This window comes from Mytilus trossulus, chromosome 10 (assembly GCF_036588685.1).
Source record: "Mytilus trossulus isolate FHL-02 chromosome 10, PNRI_Mtr1.1.1.hap1, whole genome shotgun sequence".
Classification (NCBI taxonomy): Eukaryota; Metazoa; Mollusca; class Bivalvia; order Mytilida; family Mytilidae; genus Mytilus; species Mytilus trossulus.
In genome coordinates this window covers 15840201-15862855 of record NC_086382.1, presented here as the reverse complement: position 1 = coordinate 15862855, position 22655 = coordinate 15840201, and the positions used below count along the sequence as shown (strand labels likewise).

At 34.9% G+C, this 22655-nt stretch overlaps 1 protein-coding gene and 1 long non-coding RNA gene across 2 annotated transcripts; both read left to right on the top strand.

Moving 5' to 3' along the window:
* Positions 1–1368: 1368 nt before the first annotated feature.
* Positions 1369–11105, top strand: LOC134686049 (uncharacterized). Its single transcript, XR_010101514.1, has 3 exons — positions 1369–1455; positions 1880–1963; positions 10866–11105. It is a non-coding gene; the product is annotated as an uncharacterized LOC134686049 (long non-coding RNA).
* A 6044-nt stretch (positions 11106–17149) lies between these two features.
* On the top strand, positions 17150–18275 carry LOC134687723 (uncharacterized). The gene is made up of 3 exons (XM_063548180.1): positions 17150–17176; positions 17662–17925; positions 18042–18275. The coding sequence occupies exons 1-3, from the start codon at positions 17150–17152 to the stop codon at positions 18273–18275; spliced, it is 525 nt and encodes a 174-aa protein (XP_063404250.1).
* Positions 18276–22655: the final 4380 nt, after the last annotated feature.

Genomic DNA, 22655 nt, shown 5'->3' with positions numbered 1-22655 from the left:
GCAGTGTTAAACATGTTTAAAGATATCTCATGCCCCTCTTTATACGTCTAACCAATGTAGTTATTTCTGGCTTCTATTTGAAATGTATCCAAAAAGTTAAAGGGAAAGGCCACTTCTTATCCAGCTTAAACCCTGGTCAGTCCTATGACGAAAATAATTCACATGTATATGGAATGTTTGATAAGTTATATCGACCCAGAGTACCTGGACGGAATTGTGAAAAAATACATTACCTTTTCAATTTGCAATTCGTAAATTAACTGAACAGTGTTGCCTGGTAGAAGAGGCCGAAAAAAATAGGAATTGGTTCTCAAATTGAAATCAAATTTGCTAGTCTAAGAAATTCAGAATGGATCTAAAGATAGACCAAGGCTTCTTTATATCAGCTCAGATGGAGATGAAAGAGTGCTTCAACTTGTGACACCTTACATGTTACTTTCTGATTTTACACTGGTTTTGATGATTTAAAATTAAAATCAGTAAACCTTCGTAATTACTATACTATATATAAAAATATTAATTTTCGCGAACCATTAAGGTCACGGAAATTCCAAAATATGGCATCAGTAAGGAGAGTTGTGCAAATAATGTGAATACACAGAACCCCCATCCAAATTATCTTTAGCTAAAAGTATTCATCATTTTCTATTTTATATGTACTAACAACATTCCATTTTTCTATAATTTCGATTGAAATATTCCAAAATCTGAGTTAAAATCGATCGAATGCCCCAAATAAACATTGTCTGATTTTTGAAGTACTGTGGCGTCGATGATTAGCATAATAAGCCTCGATGTAAAGAATAAGCCTCGATGTAAAGCACACGCTTCACATGAATAAGGAGAGTTTTACAAATAATGTGAGTACACAGATCCTCCATCCTATTTATATTTTGCTGGAAATGTTGCAGTATTCATCATTTCTGTTTTGATTCTGCTCACAACATTCCATTTTTTCTATAATTCCGATTTAAATATGTGGAACCCGCAATAAAAATAGATGGCCTCAATGATCTTATAGCAACGCAAAAAATTCCGTTACCCTGAGTTTTACGATGTTACATTAGTCTGGGATCCGGTCCAATCTAGCTGCGCGTCGTAAGGTCAAGATTAGCCAGGATCCCAGTCTAAATTATAAATGTTACATAAACCAAACAAACCACATACAGAACTTTGCGCTCAAATGTAATTCTTGGTAATTATACGGGTAACTTCGTTTAAGAAAACTTATACACACTTTATCATTAACATATTACCTGGCTTTTGCATATTCACGTTTTTTTTATGCTGAACTGTAGTCGAATTCAATTTTATAAAAAAAAATTTACATGAAGCAATAGGAGTAAGAATATTTATTTCGCGCTAACTTAACCAGCATCATATCAATCAGCAAAATTATTTACCGGTATTTTTGTGAAATTTCAGTTCTATAGGTTATCAATTAGAGAAATTTTGGTAAGTATTACTTATTTATGTTAAGGTTCTACTGATGTGCTTCTCTGGACCTTTTTAGCGGTCCGTTTTATCCCGTTTATCTCAATACCATCTCCGATGACAGGAATGTCAACTCGACCTATTCGTGTCGAAAGTGAAAATCCAATCTATTTGATGAAATAATTTCTTCTTCAACGGTTCATGCATTATTTTCGTATTATTTGATAACCAATCACATTCACTTTGCATGTTTGCATGAAAATGGTTATGTACATGTATTAGTGAATTGTAATGGCGATGCAGCATGCGAGGTCAGTGCGCGATCACGTGACATTATTATTTGTAAACAAACATGCTCCCCGTGTAACACGTGTCTGAATTATCCTTTCAAAGTGTTATGAATCTTTCAATCACTATTTTAAGATATTTTCCTTTTTGTTTTTAGGTTTGCATATCAGTAGTGCAAGTGAATTAGAAATAGTTCCGAGTTGTGTGTGTGTTTTTTTTTAATAGTCTATAGAATTAGAAGGTAAGTCTACATAAGTTATATTTACATGTTACTAAAGTCTAAAAAGATGACTCCACTTTCCCTCTATATTTAAAACCCGCTTACCAATTTAAACAGCATTTGCTCCCCTTGAACGCTAATTTGCCCCTTCCCCGTCATATCCCTTTAAATTTGCTCAACAGTCATACTTATGGTCCATTTACATGAACGGCTTATTTGTGATTTTACCATCTGAACTCAAATTTTCATATTGTACACATTTGACCATTCAGTATGAGTTCCCATGTTTTTTGTCTTATATGAAGGAGGTTTTAGGTCATGTTTTCCTAAACATCTTATTGCTATTTGTCTGTCTGGATCGTTAAAACCACAAAATCAGATAGTGATGAATATGCAAGTTTTCAACAATCCCGGAAATTACACCTTATTTAATTATCGCTATTTAGTCCAATCTGGGAAAAACAGTCATACATTGTATGTACAACTTCCTGTTTGGGTCATGCGGCCGAAAATAAAGTTTTTTTAGTAGAGAGCTGAGGGAGGAAAAACTTTAGAAAGCGATCATCAAGAAACTTTAATAGAGTATGATCCACTTTTTTTCGAAATTAAAATTAAAGTAAAAAATTATTTTGTTTAAAGTATTTACAATAAGTTAAAACGGGTCTCATTAAAAAGTATTGTGCATGGTGAATTGTTTCAACGGCCCCCAGATAGCTTCAACTGGATGAAAAAGTTGTATAATTTTAGAATTTATCCGGTATGGAATAAATAGCGATTAGGTGTATTGACATCCATGAAAAAATATAGGAAGTAAGATACATGTAACTCCCCTTTAGGTTTTGATAAATATTGGATATGACATTAAGAAGTTATAAAACTTTATTCTTTGAATATGTTTCTAGCGTAACATGCACGCTTAGTACTGCTTTTTATACGTCCGTCAAAGACGGGACGTATAAAGGTATACAAATGTCAGGTGGCCGTCTGTCTGTCCAGCGTAAACATGTGGCACCGTAACTTGAGAACGACTTATCCAAATTTCATGAAACTTAATATAGTTGTTTCTTATGATGGTCACATGATCTGTACTTTTTGGTGATGATTCAAAATTTCATATTTGAGTTATTGAGTATTTATCATGTTTTTTCCAAGTCCGGATCCTTAATTAGTTTCAAAAACCGGAAGTGTGCCATTTGGCCACAGACCACAATTAATTTCTCTATCATTTCTTTTGAACATTTTGTATCATTAAAAAAATTGCACCATGCACTTTGTGTGTCTTATGTATAGCACTAGTCCAAAAATATATCCAAAATTCAGAAAGATTGAAGGAATCACTTTTACAAATTTAGCCAATATACATCCATACCCCTATGGACAAGTCAAGAGATGTTCCGAAAACTGTAAATATGACCTTTTTGCACTTGGCCTAATCACTCATTCCATATCAAAATCAGTTTAAATACAACATCCAAAATTTTTTTTCACCTCTGATCTTTCATTTCCACCCAATAAAATCTAAGAAATGAGTGGGGAAGGGAAAGAAAAAAAATTCAGGAAAAATACACTCTAATGACTAATTAAAAGGACTACATTCATGAACAACGAACAGTGGGGTCATTAATTGTGGTCTTGGGCCATTTGCAATGTTTTTGAAACACCTGCTGTGCAAATTTCTTGGATTTTAACCTGTTTGGAATACCTTTTGACATTAATAAAATGGTTTACTGCCTTTCTATGCAAGAGGAAGCAAGAGAGAAAAAATATGATGTCATTTATCAGAAGCCTGTGTCAAAATCAGGGTCGGTTGATAATTTTTTTTTTTTTTTTTTTTTAAAGATCCAACATAAAAGTTAAGGTCGGTGTTGATTGGCTATTTATGGCTTCAATATAATACTATTGTCTATTCTAATGTCTTTACTAATCTATAAACTAAACCCACCAAGTAACATGTACCTGAAAATAATATAAACAAAATAATAGAAAACACAGTAGTTAACAATCTAATCCTTTTCTCTTTTCACTAGAAATGTTAATGTCCAAATAAAAATGAAAATGAAGGCAATTAAAATGTCATAGTATCAAGTATTTATCTGATCTTTCTTCTCCTTTTTCTTTATTGTCAGTTGCACTAATTACAAAAGGCTTGAATTCAAAAGTCCTTTTTCAAAACAACGTAAAATGTCTTGTCCAGAAGCACCATGCTTTGTAAGAACATTGGCGATTTGTTCATTTGTCTGAATCCATTTTACTTCTTTAAGCTCTCCACCTTGAAGTAATTGCTTTATTGCATTGATCTCCACCCTCAATCTCTTTTCTCCAACAAGTTTATCAGAGTATATTGCATGATAAAGGTCTTTGTTGTCAACGAAACAATCTACTGGAGTATGCATCAAATCGTTCTCATTATGCATTAATTCCTTAAACAGAGCTGCTAAAGATATAACACAGTCCACACCATCAGCTAAGGCCAAGGCTTCACTTGCCAAAGTACTACGTACAACCCTTCTTAATTTCTTAGACTGCCAAGTGATTGGATTCACTTTACCATCATCGCCCATCAAAAACACAACATAACCACCCTGACTTCCACCATCTGGAAGATTTCCAAATGATGCATCACTGAACAAAATAAATTTCACATCATGTCCAAGATTCTGGAATTGCAGTGAAACGGGATCGTTTTGCACCTTCCTAATTATTTTATTGACTTTCTTTAGATCTTCAATAGTGCTAGACTTAATTTTTGATGAAATAGCAGCAACATCAAACGCAATGTCTGGACGTGTTTGTCTTGCTAACCATAATAATTGTCCTATTTTTGACCTCAAGAGTGTCTGTTCTGATGATGAAAGAGGAGATGTTTTAACTCTGTCTTTATCTATTAAAACAGTCTTTAACATTCTGACATAGTCTTGCTGGCTGAGAACAATAGTTTCATTTTCTTGGCTGAGGTCAAGACCTAAATATTTGAAAGACTCACAGGATTCTTTCCCTACCTTGAACATATCCCTAATTCTGGACACAACACTTTTCTCAAAGGTACTGGATCCTGCCCAAAGAAAGTCATCTACATGAACTGCTAGGACACCAGTCAAACCTTTTTCATTATACCAATAAAAAACTGCTGAATCAATTTTGGACACTGTTCCTCCACAATCTAGCAATGTTGCTTTAACTTTTTCATACCACTTTAAGGATGCATCAACAAGACCATATACACATTTGTTAAGGCGCCAGACTTTACCAGTTGCTTTAACTTCTTTAGGAGGTCTCAAGTAGACTTCTCTTTGCATTTTCTCTCCTTGAAGAAAAGCAGTTTTAATGTCCACAGAATTAATTGACCATCTTTTACTAGCAATAATTGATAAAATTGGTCGTAGAGACTGCTTTTCACATGTTGGTGAATTCTTTGGTATCTCATCTAGACTGTCTTCTTCAAAACCTTTTGCTACCAATCTAGCTTTTCTATGAAATTCGTTATCTAATTCTTTCATAGTGTAAACCCATCTTGTTGAAATACAGTTTTGACCATTGTCTTCAACTTCTTCAAAAACATTGTGCTTTCTCCAGTTATCCAGTTCTGCCTCTCTAGCCTCAGTAAAATCAATATCACTTAAAAGTACATCTTCATTCAAGTCATCTGACTGGTTAACAACTTTCAAATCATTGACTGTTCTTAGATCAATTGATATCTGATCACCTCTCATATTTTCTGGCTGATTGTATTCTATATTATACCAGCTCTTTTTAACAGTTGTAGCTTTTCCTGCCCTGCCTAAAATTATTGCTTCTCTTGTGTCATTTTCACCAGGGATTTTAAAATTCACTATCTGATCCTTCTTTAATTTCATACAATCATTTTCCTGGGACTCAGGATTATGTTCCATACTTTCCTCATGTATATCATTATCTGCCTGATTTTCCAAATCAAAACTGTCTCTCCCTTCAGACTCAGGACCATCTTCACCATTCAAACTACCATTCTAGCTACCAGCATGACTATCATCTTGATCAGCACTTTCGTCTGCAGATTCTTCAACATTTTCTTGATTTTCTTCATTCTCAGTATCATTTTGATGAGGCTCTTCATCGTCACTCTCATAGTATACTAAGTCATGATCTGGTTCAGTGTTGTTATATGTTGCAGCTTGAAGCTTACGCACAGGAGTTGACTTTGCTGTATGCTTATGAATAATCTTTTGTTTTCTTTCAACATCAATGTCTCTTTTTATTCTACTTTCATGTACACGCACATATGTACCTCCATATCTTACAAAAACAACTACGTTATCTTGACCAATTACCCAGCCTGGTCCTTTCCACTGATTGTCTCGTAGGAAGAAAACTTTGTCACCATTTTTGAATTTTTCTCCTGAAGGCCGGATTTGCTTACGTAGTGCCCTTCTTACTTTCTCAGAGGATTCTGCGGCAATAAATGCTTTTCTAGCTTCATGTAAGCCAACTAAATGCTTTCCAATAACATTACTAATTGTTGTACCTTCTAATGCAGGAGGCTTGTTAACTATAGACGATGGCATGTTTGGGTTCCTTCCAAAAACTATTTGATATGGACTGTAGCCATAGACATTCAACAAACTGTTCTTAGCATGAACTGCCCAACTGACGGAAGTCTCCCATGAAAGGTTAGAGCTTTCTCTCATTTTATTGATTGTTTCTGTAAGCGTTGCGTTGTGTCTTTCCACTACACCATTGGACCAAGGACTATATCCTGCTGTTGTTTTAACTGACATGTTCAAGTTTTCTGCCATGTCTCTAAATATCTGTGAATTAAATTCACCTCCATTATCTGTGTAAACACCAACTTCAGGTGCACCATAAACGCCAACCCATATCTGCATGAACTTATCTACAATGACTTTAGAGTCCTTTCTTCTGATGATTGCAGCTGCACTCAATCTGCTAAATAAGTCAATAACATGTAGATAATAAAAGTTATGGTCAATTTCGTGAAGGTCCATTGCCACAATTTGATTGAAATCATTTGCATGTGAAAAGGCAACCACTGGTTTAGTAGCTTTTGGATGCTTGAACTTATGGCAAATTAAACACTTTGTGCAGATATCTTTAAGACTGGTCTTTGTTTCAGAATCAACAGAACCAGTACTTTGCAACAGGGATAAAAGTTTATCTGATGATGCATGTCCAAACTGCTTATGCAACTTTAAAAGAATCTCCTTTTTCTTCTTAAAAGATAATTTTGTGTCAATGATCAAAACCTCCTCACTCTCATTCTTATTTCTGATTGTGAATTGCTTGTCTTTAATGTTGATACAGTAATGACCACTTGAAGTTAGGTTTACATCCACTAACTGTCCAAACATGGTAACCTTGTCATTTCTGAGATCTAGGATAGTGCTTGCTCTTTTCAGAGAGGTTTTACTTAACAATAACGGTATTTCACAATCCACCACTTCTGTTTCAATTGAGCACTTAACTGATCCAATAAGTGCTGGAATTTTCACTTTCTGATATGAATATACTGTTTGTCCATCACCAAATTTGAATGGTACATGACTTTCATTACAAGTAAGTTGATCAAGTCCTGAGTCAAGTGATTCTACAAATTCGTATAACCATTTAGAACCACACACTGTCTTGGAACATGCAGTATCAATAACTGCAGCATTGTAGGCTTCTGCGACAAACACTGTTAGAGGCTTAAATTCTTGTGCGGAGGTAAATAATGTTATATTTACAATTTCATTTAACTCATCACTCTCATGTTCTGTTAAATTCACATCTAGCTGCTTGTGAGGACAATCCTTGACCCAATGAAATTTGGAATCACATATTTTACATCTTGAGACATTTCCATTAAAGACTGGATTCATTTTAGTCTTAAGTCTACTAGAGTTGGTTGATCTATCAGCTCGATTACGAGGAAAATTTCTTCTTGAACTTCGACCTCTCTGATAATACCCATCACTGACAAAAGCTGATTCTTCTTTAACAGTAACAACAGAGTCTTGTTCTCCAGGAAAATTTTGAGATTTTGATGCAAATATCCTATTCAAAACAGATTTCATTGTGTCGAATTTAAGGTCAGAACATGCAGTTAATGCCAGCTGACGATTACTTTGACTTAACCCAGCATTGTCAAGAAGTTTAAAAGCTAGAATTGCATCTGGGAGTACCATTTCATATTTCTTACATTTATTGTTTCTCTGCTCAAACTCAATGATATAATCAGACATGCTTACATCATCTATTCTGTGGAACTTATCAAATACAGTATATGCAGCATAAGCCTGATCTATTTTATCCTTCTCAAAAAGCTTGTCCAACTCAGTTATCAGCTTATCTACTCCTTCATCAACATTTAAATCAGTGGGATCTACTTCTAGGGCTACTTCCCTTGGTTTTCCTTGTAGCGACAAAGCTAAAGCCAAACCTCTCTTCTTCTTGTCAAGATCTGTCACGAGTTGCCACATTTTAACTTCATTTTTCCATTGTTGATAACTTTTATCTTTGGTCAAACCTGGTGGGTTCTTGTAACTAGGTGCTGTTGTCATCTTTATAAGCTCTGCTACCACTGTTGATTGGCTATTTATGGCTTCAATATAATACTATTGTCTATTCTAATGTCTTTACTAATCTATAAACTAAACCCACCAAGTAACATGTACCTGAAAATAATATAAACAAAATAATAGAAAACACAGTAGTTAACAGTCGGGGCTAAAAAACAGGGTCGGTCGGGTTACCTGAAACACGGATCTTTTTTTTCTCGGCCCAAGGAGAGTTGTTCAAATAATGTGAATACACACAATCCCCATCCAATTACGGTTATTTTTGGAAAACAAATAGTGTGATTTGTCAAATTCAGCTGATTTTTTAATCTTCTGGAAAAAAGTGTACATTTTATAAGGGGGGATAATCCTGAGCTTAAAAACACCCGATCCTGGAGTCCCGATAAAGGTCCTATCCCCCCTCTTTTATGGTCATGTCTAAGAATTACTGTTTAATCTTCATTTGGCAAGAATACTTCAATAAGATACCCCCATTTCTACCGTCATACATGTATATGGACAGATCATATGTTATCCTATGTCATTTGAAATTGTGACGCCAAAATGCATTCCCCCAGCGACCGCCAGCGAAAACCCTGTGTGAGGACACCCTATCAAGCTTGCACTCGTGTTGTGTTAAAACATTTTTAGTATGCTGAAAAATACCAACAATAGAAAAATAAACAAATAATCGATATTGTAAAATATCATTGGTTGAAGAGCCAATGATTTACATACATGTATATACATAAATATATCAACCATAAAATACAACTAATTTAATTTACAACACAACTGTTGGAAAAAAGCTTTATGTCTATCATGTATATAACTTATCTCATTCTAGTCCATTCAACTGACAGAATCAGTGTAAATTTCATGAATTCTTTAATGTCATGTACATGTATAATCATGGACTATTCTTTTATATAGCAATATCTGTTAGCCATTTAGAGGTCTTTTGCATTTAAAGTTCAGTTTAAGTGGGCTTATTTTGTGAAAACGAAGTCAATTTCCAGATCATAGTTTACATTTTCTTTATATTTTGCTGTGTCAAAATAACCTCAATATCAAGGACAATATATAGACCCAAAAAATTTGATCTCCTCCACTAACTGAAGTAGAATATTTAATGAAGGTGTGTCCACAACTTAGAATATGTTTATATATGTATAGAAATGATGTTGAGCCTGTTTTATAAATTGAAAAGGTTACATTTTCCTCCTTATTTCAAAATCTAAGCTTGAACCTCTGTGGTCTTACAAAGTTGCTCCCTGCTGGGAATCTGGTTGTAACATGTACAACTATCAAAGATAAACCCACACTAAACTGAATGTAATTGAAAGACATCTAGAGGTTGATATCAGAGGCGAATTTAGGGGGGGGGGGGGCTGCTTTTTGGGGAAAAATTTGGTTGCTTATACATTGTATAGGGAATCACTGAATCATGACTTGAGCAAGCCCCCTCTTATGTCAGTCAGTGGGCCCCCACTTAAGAAAATTTCTGGATCCGCCACTGGATATACAGTATCTAACAGAAGATGAAATAGGGAACAATATGGTGAATTTTAGAGATTTATATTATTTCATGTACAAGTGTACATGCATTTGAAATATATCAGATATATTGTTCGATATTTTTTAGTTCTGAGTTCCAAGGTGTCCTAGCTTCCATTTTAGAAATCGGATTTAAATGCTACTCTATCAGAGGGATTTTTCCTTTTAATTGGTTGTAGATATGGAATCTTATTTCACCATGAAGTCAGATTTGAAAATGACTTTGGGAATGAAGATGTTGTAAAGACTGAATGTCAGTTTTAGTCTTATATACAAACATGTATGTACTTTATAATATTAGTCTTGCATGTATATAATTATGTGTACAATACATGTACATATATCACTGATTCAGTGGCAATGGTAAATAGACACTGACAAGTCTTAGATCTATAATATTTTATAGTTATGAATGTTTTGTCCATTGACTAAAACTAGGTGGAGGTTTGTGTGTTCTTATTTCCAACAGAGGTACACTCAACATATATGATTATCAATATGTGCATTAAGCAAATTGATAGTTTCTAGCTATATATTAGACTTGCTACATGTCCCTTCCTAATTATGTTTTTATTTCTTTTTTTCAATTTTGCCCCTTTAATAGTTTTACTGCTATAACTAGGAGATTACAATTATACTGACATCTGCAAGGGCAATCAGTAGGCTAGCACTTATCAGTAAACATATAAATTAGTAAGAGAAAAATAATAGAAAGGGAATTGAAGCAAGTCTAGCTATATATATATATAGATACGGAATGATTATACAACAAGAAAGTTTTAACCTGTGTATATATACTTAAAATATGTTAAAAAAAATCATGTCTTTTTCAGGACTTCCAAATCCAACCATGTAGTATGGAATGTTGTTGAGATATGGTTTTGGTCAATGGATGTTAATGAAGGACCTGTAGTACAAAGTATATCACTGGATTTAGCTCTTTGTCTAAGTGTATTATTAAAGTACTTTGCTTTGAGCTCAGTTCATTGTTATGCAATTCATTCTTTGTGAAATAAAGATTTGACAGAAAACTCTCATGTACAAGGATTTGTCAAAGTAGTACCACCTCTATTTACAATGTAAGTATTAGGGAGATAAAGGCATTCAATTTTGATTTGAACCAAACATATTATAAAAAAAAAAGAACAAATTTACCCAAGAATGCTACTCCCACTACTAGCAATATGATGCTAGGTTGTTTTAATACATCTGTAGACTGTACTGTCTACTTATGACTCGGTCCTGAGAGTAAATGGTCCTTCAACTATGTGGGGAAAAAATTATAAGGCCTATCTAGGCTTATCAATTTCTAAAACTATATTTCATTGTACATATTTGAAATTTTTATACAACCACAGAAACTTTTGCAGTTGAAATACATGTAGGTATCCTGTCGTCGTCTTGGGAAGACGGATGGTTTCCAGATAATAACTTCAGTATAAGTAAAAAGGAAGCCATTAAATTATAACATAATATTTATAATCATAAAAGGAAGCTTGGGATTGTTTTGGGGCGGTTATATATATATATATATATAGTCCCTAAGGTTTATGAATAAGGGTTCCAAAGGTGCCCAATACACACATTAATCTTGTGTCAGTACAAAAAGTTGTGTGTAAGTATTTCAATTGTTCTGAAACTGTACCATAATATTTAATACCATAAGTAGAAGTTTGGGGTCTATTTTGTGGGTTATGGGGCAAACAGTAGAGGAATTGAGGGCCCAAAATAAACATTTTTGTAGATTCAAGATAATAAATTGGAGTTATCTTTCTTTGTCCAGAATGGTTGTTGAATTAATATTACCTAAAACCATTGCTTTGTGAAATCTTCTTTGAAAATTGGAGTTATCTTTCTCTGTCCAGAATAGAAGTTGAATCGACTTAAAATAAAGCTATATATACAATATACAATGCAAAATTCACTTTACTACCAACTGATAAATTTAAGCAGTCTTTAATAGCCATTCAGTGATTACAAGCACTTTGATTATCATTCTAGGGTTATCCCCTTTCACAAATGGAAAAATTTCTCAAGTTTGTCTCAACTAAATTTAGTGAAATGTGTATACAATGCTTATTACCGGTACCTCTAAACTTGGTTTAAGTTCAATTTTTAGCAGCTTCACTTTTACAGATCTTGATTTATGTACCTTTATAACGTTATATGCTAGCGGAGGCACCATGACTGTATGACATTTACACTTTAATACTTTATGATGTATTAAAATGAGTAGTTGAATAATTACTGTTGCAAACTCCATTAAAAATTTGATTTGAGATCATTTTTATACAACCGCAAAAATTGAAAACTTTTTGGTTGTACATTGGTATCACGTTGGCATCATCGTCTTCATCCAAAGACATTCGGTTTTCGCACTCTAACTTCAGTAAAAGTAAAATAGAAATATATGAAATTTAGACACAAGATTTATGACCATGAAAGGAAGGTTGGGATTGATTTGGGGTATTTTGGTCTCAACAGTTTAGGAATAAGGGGCCAAATTAGCATTGTTCTTGGTTTTTGCTCTATAACTTAGGTATTGGTAAACAGAAGGTCTATGGCCACATAAGGAGGGTTGGGATAGATTTTGGTAATTTTAATTCCAACAGTGTAGGATTTAGGGGCCAAAAACAGGCCCCAAATAAGCATTTTTCTTGGTTTTTGAACAATAACTTAAGTATAAGTTAATAGAAATCTATAAAGGTTTATGACCACAAAAGGAAGGTTTGGATTAATTTTGGAGTTTGGGTCCCAAGGAATAAGGGGCCAAAATTAAACTTTGTTTGATTTCATCAAAAAAAATGAATTACGGTATTGTACTTCTTTGATATGCCAAATCTAACCATGTCCAAATTCTTAATTTTAGGTCCTGTTTTCTAATTGGTCTACATTAAAGTCCAAAGGGTCCAAAATTAAAATAAGCTTGATTTTGATAAAAATTGAATTCTTGGGGTTCTTTGATATGGTGAGTCTTAACATGTACTTAGATTTTTGATTATGGGCCCAGTTTTCAAGTTGGTCCAAATCGGGGTCAAAAATTATTATACTAAGTATTGTGCAATAGCAAGAAATTTTCAATTGCGCAGTATTCTGCAATAGCAAGAAATCTTCAATTGCACAGTATTGTTCAATAGCAAGAAATGTACAATTGCACAGTATTGCACACTAGCAAGAAATCTCCAATTGCACAGTATTGTGCAATATCAAGAAATTTTTAATTTGCACAGTATTGCACAATAGCAAGAAATATCTAATTGCACAATATTGCGCAATAGCAAGAAATTTTCAATTGCACAGTATTGCCAATAGCCAGAAATATTCAATTGCACAGGATTGTCCCGTTTTCAAATTGGTCTACATTAAGATCCAAAGGGCCAAAAATTGAACTTTGTTTCATTTCAACAAAAATTGAATTCTTAGGATTCAAACGCATTGATCTCAGCAATTTCTTCACTGTCGTTCCCTCAATAACTGCATTAAACAGTTTCTAATCATTATTCATTCAAAACCATTTTATTATACCAATGCCTCACACACAACATATTATAGTATACTGTTGTCTATCCGTCCATCATCCACACTTCAGACAATAACTAGAAAACACTTCCCCCTACTCTCAAGAAACTTTGTTGAAATGTTTATATCTATTGACATTAGCTCCACATCGATTTTATAAATTTTAGAATTTTCATTTCCATGTTATGAAGAGAGATTTTATCCTTAAAAAAGAGAGAATTTTCCAATTTTGAACAATAACACAAAAATGCATCCATCACCTTTAATTAAACTTTGGGGAATTGTTTACACTATTGACCTAAGGTCCCTTTTGATTGTAATAAATTTCAGATTATACATTTCTGTGTTATGAATTTTTATATATGCTAAAAACAAATAAGGGATTTTATAGTTTTTGGACACCTATAAGTGCAGGAGTTTCTGGCTACATTGAAAACCCATTGGAGGCCTTCATCTGTTGTCTACTCTATGGTTGGGTTGTTGTCACTTTGATACTTTCCTTATTTCCCATCTTAATTATTCACATAAACACTTCCACATCATTTTATAAAACTTGGGTGAATTGTCTATGTCTGTTGACTTCAGCTACATTCCAAAATTTAAAACAAGATTAACAACTACAGGTCCCCAAATAGCCTTCAACAATGACAAAAGCTCATACAGCACAGTCAGCTATAAAAGACCTTAAAATGACAAATATAAAACAAATGAAATGAGAAAACAAATAGACTAATAATTGTACAAAACAAAATAGTTCAACCTTTAAGCAAGCTTTAAAGGAATCGAGACATATCATGCGCTTAGAGTGCAGCTATTTATTAACAAACTCCATATTCAAACACTCAAACAACTAATTCATAGAGAGGGGTGGAAGTTGAAGCCCCCTTTTTTATCAGTCAATGCATTTGAATGAAGACATGTACACATCAACTCAATTTGTTAATACACATTTCCAGTCTAGCTTTCAATACATTTGTAACGACCTTTAACCCCACTGACAATTTGCGTCTGTGTCCATACTTGTTTCCTTTACAAAATACTATCGATTTTCCATTTTATCTTGAATCTTGAATGCTGTTTTGAATATTCTTTACTGAATGATGTCTCGACCAGCGTGTATTAGTAAAAGGATACAGACTTTTCTAGTTTTTGATTTGTTAAATTGGAAATAATTTTTTATAATTTAGATTGAAAGAATTCGCCTGGAATCATCAGCAATATAGTCAACAAATTTAAAATTATTTTTTGGTCCCTTTTACTGTTCACTCTGTAAAAGATTTCAGTGACACGTATGGTAGTGTATCTTTTTGGACATGGGATTATAGATTGGACATATAAATACGGCGTACCATAATTTGCTGTTTTTTTATGTTGTGTCTTTTGTACTATTATTTGTTTGTTTGTCTTTTTTGATTTTTTAGCCAAGGCGTTGTCAGTTTATTTTCGATCTATAAGTTTGAACGTCCCTCTAGTATCTTTCGCCCCTCGTTTGCTGTCGTATCGAAAATACTCAGCCCAGCCTTTAACAAAAAGGTGTACGCACAATTGAAAATTGAGATCGCTCGAGTAAGATATATAATAATACTCAATTAATTTATAAACACCTCAGATAGCAGGATGTTTAAAATAATTTTATCTCCTCATTTACTGAATTCCGATGGACGGTATCTTATTTTCTGAAAAAAATCATTAACTCAATTTATGTCATCCAACATAACTAAACCCAGCTTTATTCGACAGCAAATTAAATGTCTATTTTATTGATCTTCCGTAGAATATTCCCAGAAGAGGTCCAGATTCAATTTCTTTTACTCTTCACCAGAAGACATTCGAAGGAAGACATTCTGAAGATGTGTAGAAGTCAAGAGACCAATCAAACACGCCCCTAGTATTGATTCAATGATAAACATAATGCTTTTTTAATAAAAAATCAACAGTCTTTCCCCTTGTACTCTCATATTTGGCAATTCGGTGCTTGATATATATAGGATTATTGCATGCAGTGATAGCAATGATTTCCTTAAATCAAGTTTGAATTTAGATATTGATTAAAACAAATATAAATATGGACCAATTCAAGTGAACCTTCTTGGGTGCGCTCGACGTTAGTGACTAATCACAAGGTAATCTGGAATTTAAAGGTTGTTTTGGACGTTTTGTAAACAACTAATGCTAGCACATCATACAAAAACAAGTGAGTAATATATGTTAAAAATTTCTGTGGATTTGTTACAAAATTTTTTGGTAACATAGGTTTATTTGCCAAAAAATCCTCTTTTTCTATTAAATGGATCCTGGATTTGTACCAAACTGACAAAAGCTTTTTTTAATGATCATAAGATAGCATCCAGATGTTAATATATTTACCCCCCCCCCCCTCCATTTTACTTATAACTGGACTTAGTTTTACTTCAAAGAAACAATGCATTCACTCTGTGGTTATTTTTTTTTAAATTTTAATAACTTTCTTAAACTATCCTGGATGTGTACCAAACTTGGGCAAAAGGTTGCTCGTCGTGATCAAAAGTTAGTATCTAGACGGATTTGTTTTTGTATTTTACTTTTAAATGGACTGAGTTATTTTTCCAGTTTACATTACATGTACAGTTTCCAGTTAAAGTTTTTAAAACATTTATTAGATTCATAACTATCTTGGATTTTTACCAATCTTGGACAGAAGCGTCTTACAATAAAAAAATAGTATCGAGAGGAATATTTTAAATAATTTTGTTCATCGGTTTTATTTGAGTCTGCGATTAACAGCAAAAGTAGGCGAGAATACATTAAGCGGAAATCAACGACCTACCAGATAAAATCACTGTGAATTTATTTATTTTCGTGGATATTTGATTATAGATAATGTGTTGGATATCAAATTTGTGGTTCACATGAAACCACGAAATCAGCGAAAGTTGGTATCCAACGAATAATGCTGAAATAAAAAGCTATCAATAAAAAGACATTGCAAGAAGAAAGAATATAACGAAGTACAGTTGAATTCAACAATAAAAAATGTAATTCAAGAGATGACTGAAGCATGACAAATATGATGAACAAACGGGCCAACCAAAGATAACTTAGGAAACAACAGGGCTGATATTTATATTCAACAGAGTCAGATAAAAAAAAGTTATATAGCAAATTTTAATTCATTAGACAAATCCTTATAATATAAATTAAAATTTAACATATAAATGTTCAATTGATATTTCTACAGTTCAGTGATTACTACGATTACAAGTGAACTGATTTTGACATACATTGTGCAATCTGTTAATTAGCCGTATATTTATAACGTTATATATTATCATTGACTTAAGGATTTTCACAGTTAGCACCCTTTATTTCATCTCATTTAATATTTATTGTACACTCAAAATGTAAAAAGTTTTATAGCTAACTGAACATAAAAAGTGTCAAGAATATTAAAAAAGTGATATGCAAATGAAAACTCAAAAATTTGGTTCTTCATACAGGTATATATTGCAAATTGTAAAATGTTAAAAGACCGTTGAAGTATGACATTTTCATTGCAATAAAAAGCATATATTTTCTAATGTAATGTCGTACTCTAACCTAATGAAGGCTAACTGAAGGAATGAGTACCAACCTTTCCCAGACAATGGTAGACAGTGGCGTTGTCCCCGATGGACTGTGGTGTCCACAGCCCTGACGGAGTAGAACTCCTGTACTGTCATAGCCATTTAGGATCTCTGTCATATTGATATTTATACAGAGCATTCACTGGGAGAGGATTTGGGGGCATGTATAGGACTAAGGGGTAATGTATAGGATTATGGGGTAATGTAAAGGAATAAGGGGTAATGTATAGGAAAAAGGGGTAAGGTATACGGGTAAGGGTCATGAAGGGGGGTAAGGGTCATGTTAGGGGGATAAGGGTCATGTTAGGGGGTAAGGGTCATGCTGTCAGGCGGTAAGGGTCATGTAGTGTATGGGAAATGACGGGTTGTATTTTTGTTAAGGGTTAACAGGGTAAAGGGTCAACATGGTAAGGTAAAGGGTCTCAACAGGGTAAAGGGTCAGCAGGGTAAAGGGTTAGCAGGTTCAGCAGGGTAAGGGTCAACAGGGTAAAGTCTCTGTGTGTGAGAGAGAGGAGCTGTGTGTGAGAGAGAGGAGCTGTGTGTGAGAAAGAGGAGCTGTGTGAGAGAGCTGTGTGTGAGAGAGGAGCTGTGTGTGTGTGAGAGAGGAGCTGTGTGTGTGAGAGAGGAGCTGTGTGTGTGTGAGAGAGGAGCTGTGTGTGTGAGAGAGAGGAGCTGTGTGTGTGAGAGAGGAGCTGTGTGTGTGAGAGAGAGGAGCTGTGGCTCTGTGTGTGAGAGAGAGGAGCTGTGTGTGTGTGACAGAGGAGCTGTGTGTGTGAGAGAGGAGCTGTGTGTGTGAGAGAGAGGAGCTGTGTGTGTGTGAGAGAGAGGAGCTGTGTGTGAGAGCTGTGTGTGAGAGAGTTGGGTGTGAGAGAGTTGTGTGTGTGAGAGAGAGGAGCTGTGTGTGAGAGAGGAGAGAGAGCTGTGTGTGAGAGAGCTGTGTGTGAGATAGCCTGTGTGTGTGAGAGAGCGGAGCTGTGTGAGAGAGCGGAGCTGTGTGAGAGAGCGGAGCTGTGTGAGAGAGAGGAGTTGTGTGTGAGAGACGACCTGTGTGTGAGAGAGGAGCTCTGTGTGTGTGTGAGAGAGCAGCTATGTGTGTGTGAGAGAGGAGCTGTGAGTGTGTGAGAGCAACTCTGTGTGTGTGAGAGAGGAGCTGTGAGTGTTTGTGAGAGAAGCTGTGAGGAGACAATGTGTGTTGAGAGTAGAGTGTGTGTTGAAAGGAGAGGGTGGGTGAGAGCAGAGTGTGTGTTGAGAGTAGTGTGTATGTGAGGAGAGTGACTGTGTGTGAGAGGAGGGTGCACGAGGAGATATAGGGTGTGTTAGAGTAGAAGAAGAGGAGAGTGTATGAGTGGAGACAATCAGAGAGAATGTGAGAGGAGAGAGTAGACATAGTGTGTGTGAGTGAGAGGATTGCATCAGTGTCTAGGTATGTTTATGAGAGAGCAGCGACAGTTTCTCTGTGTGTGTGAGAGTGAGAGAATTGCATCAGTGTCTGGTATGTTTTGGAAAGAGGAGCGACAGTTTCTCTCTGTGTGTGAGAGTGAGAGAATTGCGGAGCGACAGTTTCTCTCTGTGTGTGAGAGTGAGAGAATTGCATCATTGTCTGGTATGTTTTGGAGAGAGGAGCGACTGTTTCTGTGTGTGTGCAGGTGGGTGTGAGAGTAAAGAGTGAGCAGCATGGAGACAGAGTGTGTGAGAGAGTGGTTGTGGGAAAGAAAAGACAGAGGATGTTAGAGAGTCTATAATTATTTTTTTTTAAATCAAAATTATTTGAAGAAAAATAGAGATACGTTCATTACAATCTTGAATCTGATTTGGATATCATATAAAATTGCGTAGAGTCACATTCTTTAACAGAGAACCATGGTGTTTGTTTTATTTGAATTGTTTGGTACATAACCTGCATTAAATTGTTTGAGATTAAACAATTGATTATAGTATCAACTATTTTAATTCTCAATGAAATTCGAAATATAATCAAAGCTGCCATTCTAGTAAGTTTTACCTTTTATAACGATGCAGGTGGAAATCTATATATACTTCTGTTCAAAGCCATATTTTGGTTTATTGGTTTAAGAAAATTACATTTCATCAACAGTACGTGGAATCTTCTTGTGTACCAAGGTGTTTTCTTGGCTTCTAATAGGTTTGGTTTGATACTTGATATAATTTGCTTGTGAGCAATTGATGGTCAAAATTAAGAAATATTTCGAAAATATTCCGCGAAATGTGACTAAAACAAGACAGTTACAGATGCTGAATTCACTAGCAATTTGACCAAGAAGTCATATTTTACCAGAAGTTACGATGATCTGAATTGTAAATCGATAAATGTCGTCTACGGATTAGAGTGCAACCTTTGCGGCTTGGTATACGTCGGTGAAACGAAAGGAAGGCTAAACAAACGTATGTGCGGTCATAGATCAGACATTAACCTCAATGCTAACGACATTCTATACCAGCATTTCAATCAGCCCGATCATTCCATCGTTTCTATGACAGTTCGAATTATTGAAAAAATATACCATAGCTCGAACAATCCTAATCTTTCAACGACTCTCCGTAGACAAAAAGAAGACTACTGGATTAGACAATTGGGAACTGCAACACCGTATGGCTGCAATGACAAAATTGATGGTATAGGTATTCTATCTAGTCCTTCGTGTAACTCGGTGAATGTGATGAATATTTTCAACTCGACTCCTCGACGTAGACGTAGTCATGGCCATCGTCATTATACATCACCCTCTCTGCATGATGTCTCTATTAATGACTTGCTGCCATGCATACAAAAACCGTTAGGTATTCATCACATTCGCACGAAACTTTATTCATTACCCCTTTCAAAACTTCATTCTCTGTTCAATTTATGTTTGGAATCCACTGTAACAAACCCTCATTCAAACCAATACAAACTACAAGCTATAATTTCGGATATTGCTAGTCACAGACTTTTCAAGCCAGTTCGCATTGGAAAAGATGAAAAAGAGAAAAGATCTTTTCTAAATCTTTCCTTTGCCAACAAAGGTCTCGATGGCGTCAACCTAGGCAATATCCTTCATCATAAATTAGTTCAATCGAAAATACCTCCTTATTTCAAAGACCAGTCTGTACCAATAATTTCTTATACCTATACCAAACCTATTGCAACTAAAATTTTCAATTACAAACGCGTTTTGCAGGATCTCGATATTGACGACTTCAAGTCTAAACCTCCTGATTGCACTTGTGCTAGTTCCCAATTCACATATAATCCTGCTGGCCACGTTATTACCGGTGACCTTAACATTGTTAATAACACTTCTCTACGAAACGTGTTATCGAAAGGTCCGAAATATCGTGAGCCTAAATCCATCAATTGGAAACACAACTTTAAAATTTTGATGGATTCAGTCGAGGATTATGCCAGGCAATGGGCTAAGCGCGAGAAGGAAGACGTAGACACTCTATCCGAATGGATTAAGGCAGTGAGGTCGTTAATACAAATCAGAATTAAGAAACTGAATGGGTCCATCAATGCCCATGCTACGTCAATCTTCAAAGATCCAAATGTTGCTAAACACCTATCTGACCTCCATGATGAATATGTTGTTGTCCCCGCAGACAAAGCCCCAAATAACATCGTTTTTATCTGTAAATGTCATTACATTAATTGCTTGATAAACGAATTAGGTATAGACAATTCACTTGGAAACCCAACATATACCCTCACGACACTTACCAAAGAGGAAATCCTGGATAATCATAGGTCTGTTCTTTGTTCCTTTGGTATTTCAACCAAAGATGAAGAACTGGATCTTCCATCACTGTATTGGATACCTAAACTACATAAGTATCCTTACAAACAACGGTATATTGCTGGGTCTTCCAAGTGCTCCACAAAACCCCTTTCTAAATTATTAACATCCATTTTATCAGCAATCAAAGACGGGCTTCAAAGTTATTGTGAAACTGCCTATTCTAGAGGTGGCGTGAATCAGATGTGGATACTTAAAAATTCCAAAGATCTTTTAGAGTACATACAATCTAACTCTCTTTCATCTTGTAACAGTATTAAAACATTTGACTTTTCTACTCTTTACACAAGTATTCCACATTCCAAACTAAAAGACAAATTAAAAGAGTTGGTATTACTTTGCTTCATAAAAAAGAATGGCCAACGTAGATACAAGTATCTTGTCTTAGGGAGGGATAAATCATACTTTGTAAAGAACCATTCTGATTCAAACAAAAAATTCTCTGAAACCGATATTATCAAGATGCTTGATTTTTTGATTGACAACATATTTGTTACGTTCGGTGGACGTGTTTTCAACAGACTGTCGGCATCCCAATGGGAACAAACTGTGCCCCTCTACTTGCTGACTTGTTTCTTTATTATTATGAGGCTGACTTCATGCAGGAACTTCTTAGGAAGAAAGATAAGAAGTTAGCAATATCCTTTAACTCTACTTTCCGCTATATAGATGACGTTCTTTCACTAAACAATTCAAAATTTGGTGACTATGTGGATTGCATCTATCCCATCGAATTGGAGATAAAGGATACTACAGATACAGTTAATTCGGCTTCATATTTTGACTTACATCTAGAAATTGACAATGAGGGTCGGTTGAAGACAAAACTTTACGACAAAAGAGATGATTTCAGCTTTCCAATTGTGAACTTTCCATTTCTAAGTAGCAACATTCCAGCAGCACCTGCATACGGGGTATATATCTCCCAATTGATACGATATTCCCGTGCTTGCATTTCCTATCATGATTTTCTTGATAGAGGGTTACTGCTCACAAGGAAGCTATTAAACCAAGAGTTCCAAATGGTGAAGTTGAAATCATCCCTTCGTAAATTTTACGGACGCCATCACGAGTTGGTTGACCGTTATGGAATAACCGTTTCACAAATGATATCGGATATGTTCCTTACGTCGTAGCTATAATCCCCTTCCCTTTCATGAATTTGACCTACCGAATTAGACTATTTACCGGATTTGTAATCACATAAGCAACACGACGGGTGCCGCATGTGGAGCAGGATCTGCTTACCCTTCCGGAGCACCTGAGATCACCCCTAGTTTTTGGTGGGGTTCGTGTTGTTTATTCTTTAGTTTTCTATGTTGTGTCATTTGTACTATTGTTTTTCTGTTTGTCTTTTTCATTTTTAGCCATGGCGTTGTCAGTTTGTTTTAGATTTACGAGTTTGACTGTCCCTTTGGTGTCTTTCGTCCCTCTTTTAGTTAAAAGGAACCGACCATAAAATTTCGTGTCCAACTCCAAATAAATAACCAACATTTAGACTTGTTGTAGTAATATTAACCTGTACTATTGTTTACTGCCTAGGAGGCAACAGAAAATACAATGTGTATTTACAATTAAATATCCAACGGCAAATGTGGTGATATTAAGAATGAGATATACAAGTAAAATAGTTAAAGATGTATTCAATCTGTTGGTAGCTGCATTGTGCAGGTTTTTTTTACTGTGTGTTTTATGTGTTATCACATCA

Coding starts and splice junctions, on each gene's coding strand:
- LOC134687723 (XM_063548180.1), top strand. CDS start 17,150: ATGAGTACCAACCTTTCCCAGACAATG. Junction 17,177..17,661: donor CCAACCTTTCCCAGACAATG/GTAGACAGTGGC, acceptor TGTGTGTGAGAG/AGAGGAGCTGTGTGTGAGAG. Junction 17,926..18,041: donor GTGACAGAGGAGCTGTGTGT/GTGAGAGAGGAG, acceptor TGTGTGTGAGAG/AGAGGAGCTGTGTGTGAGAG.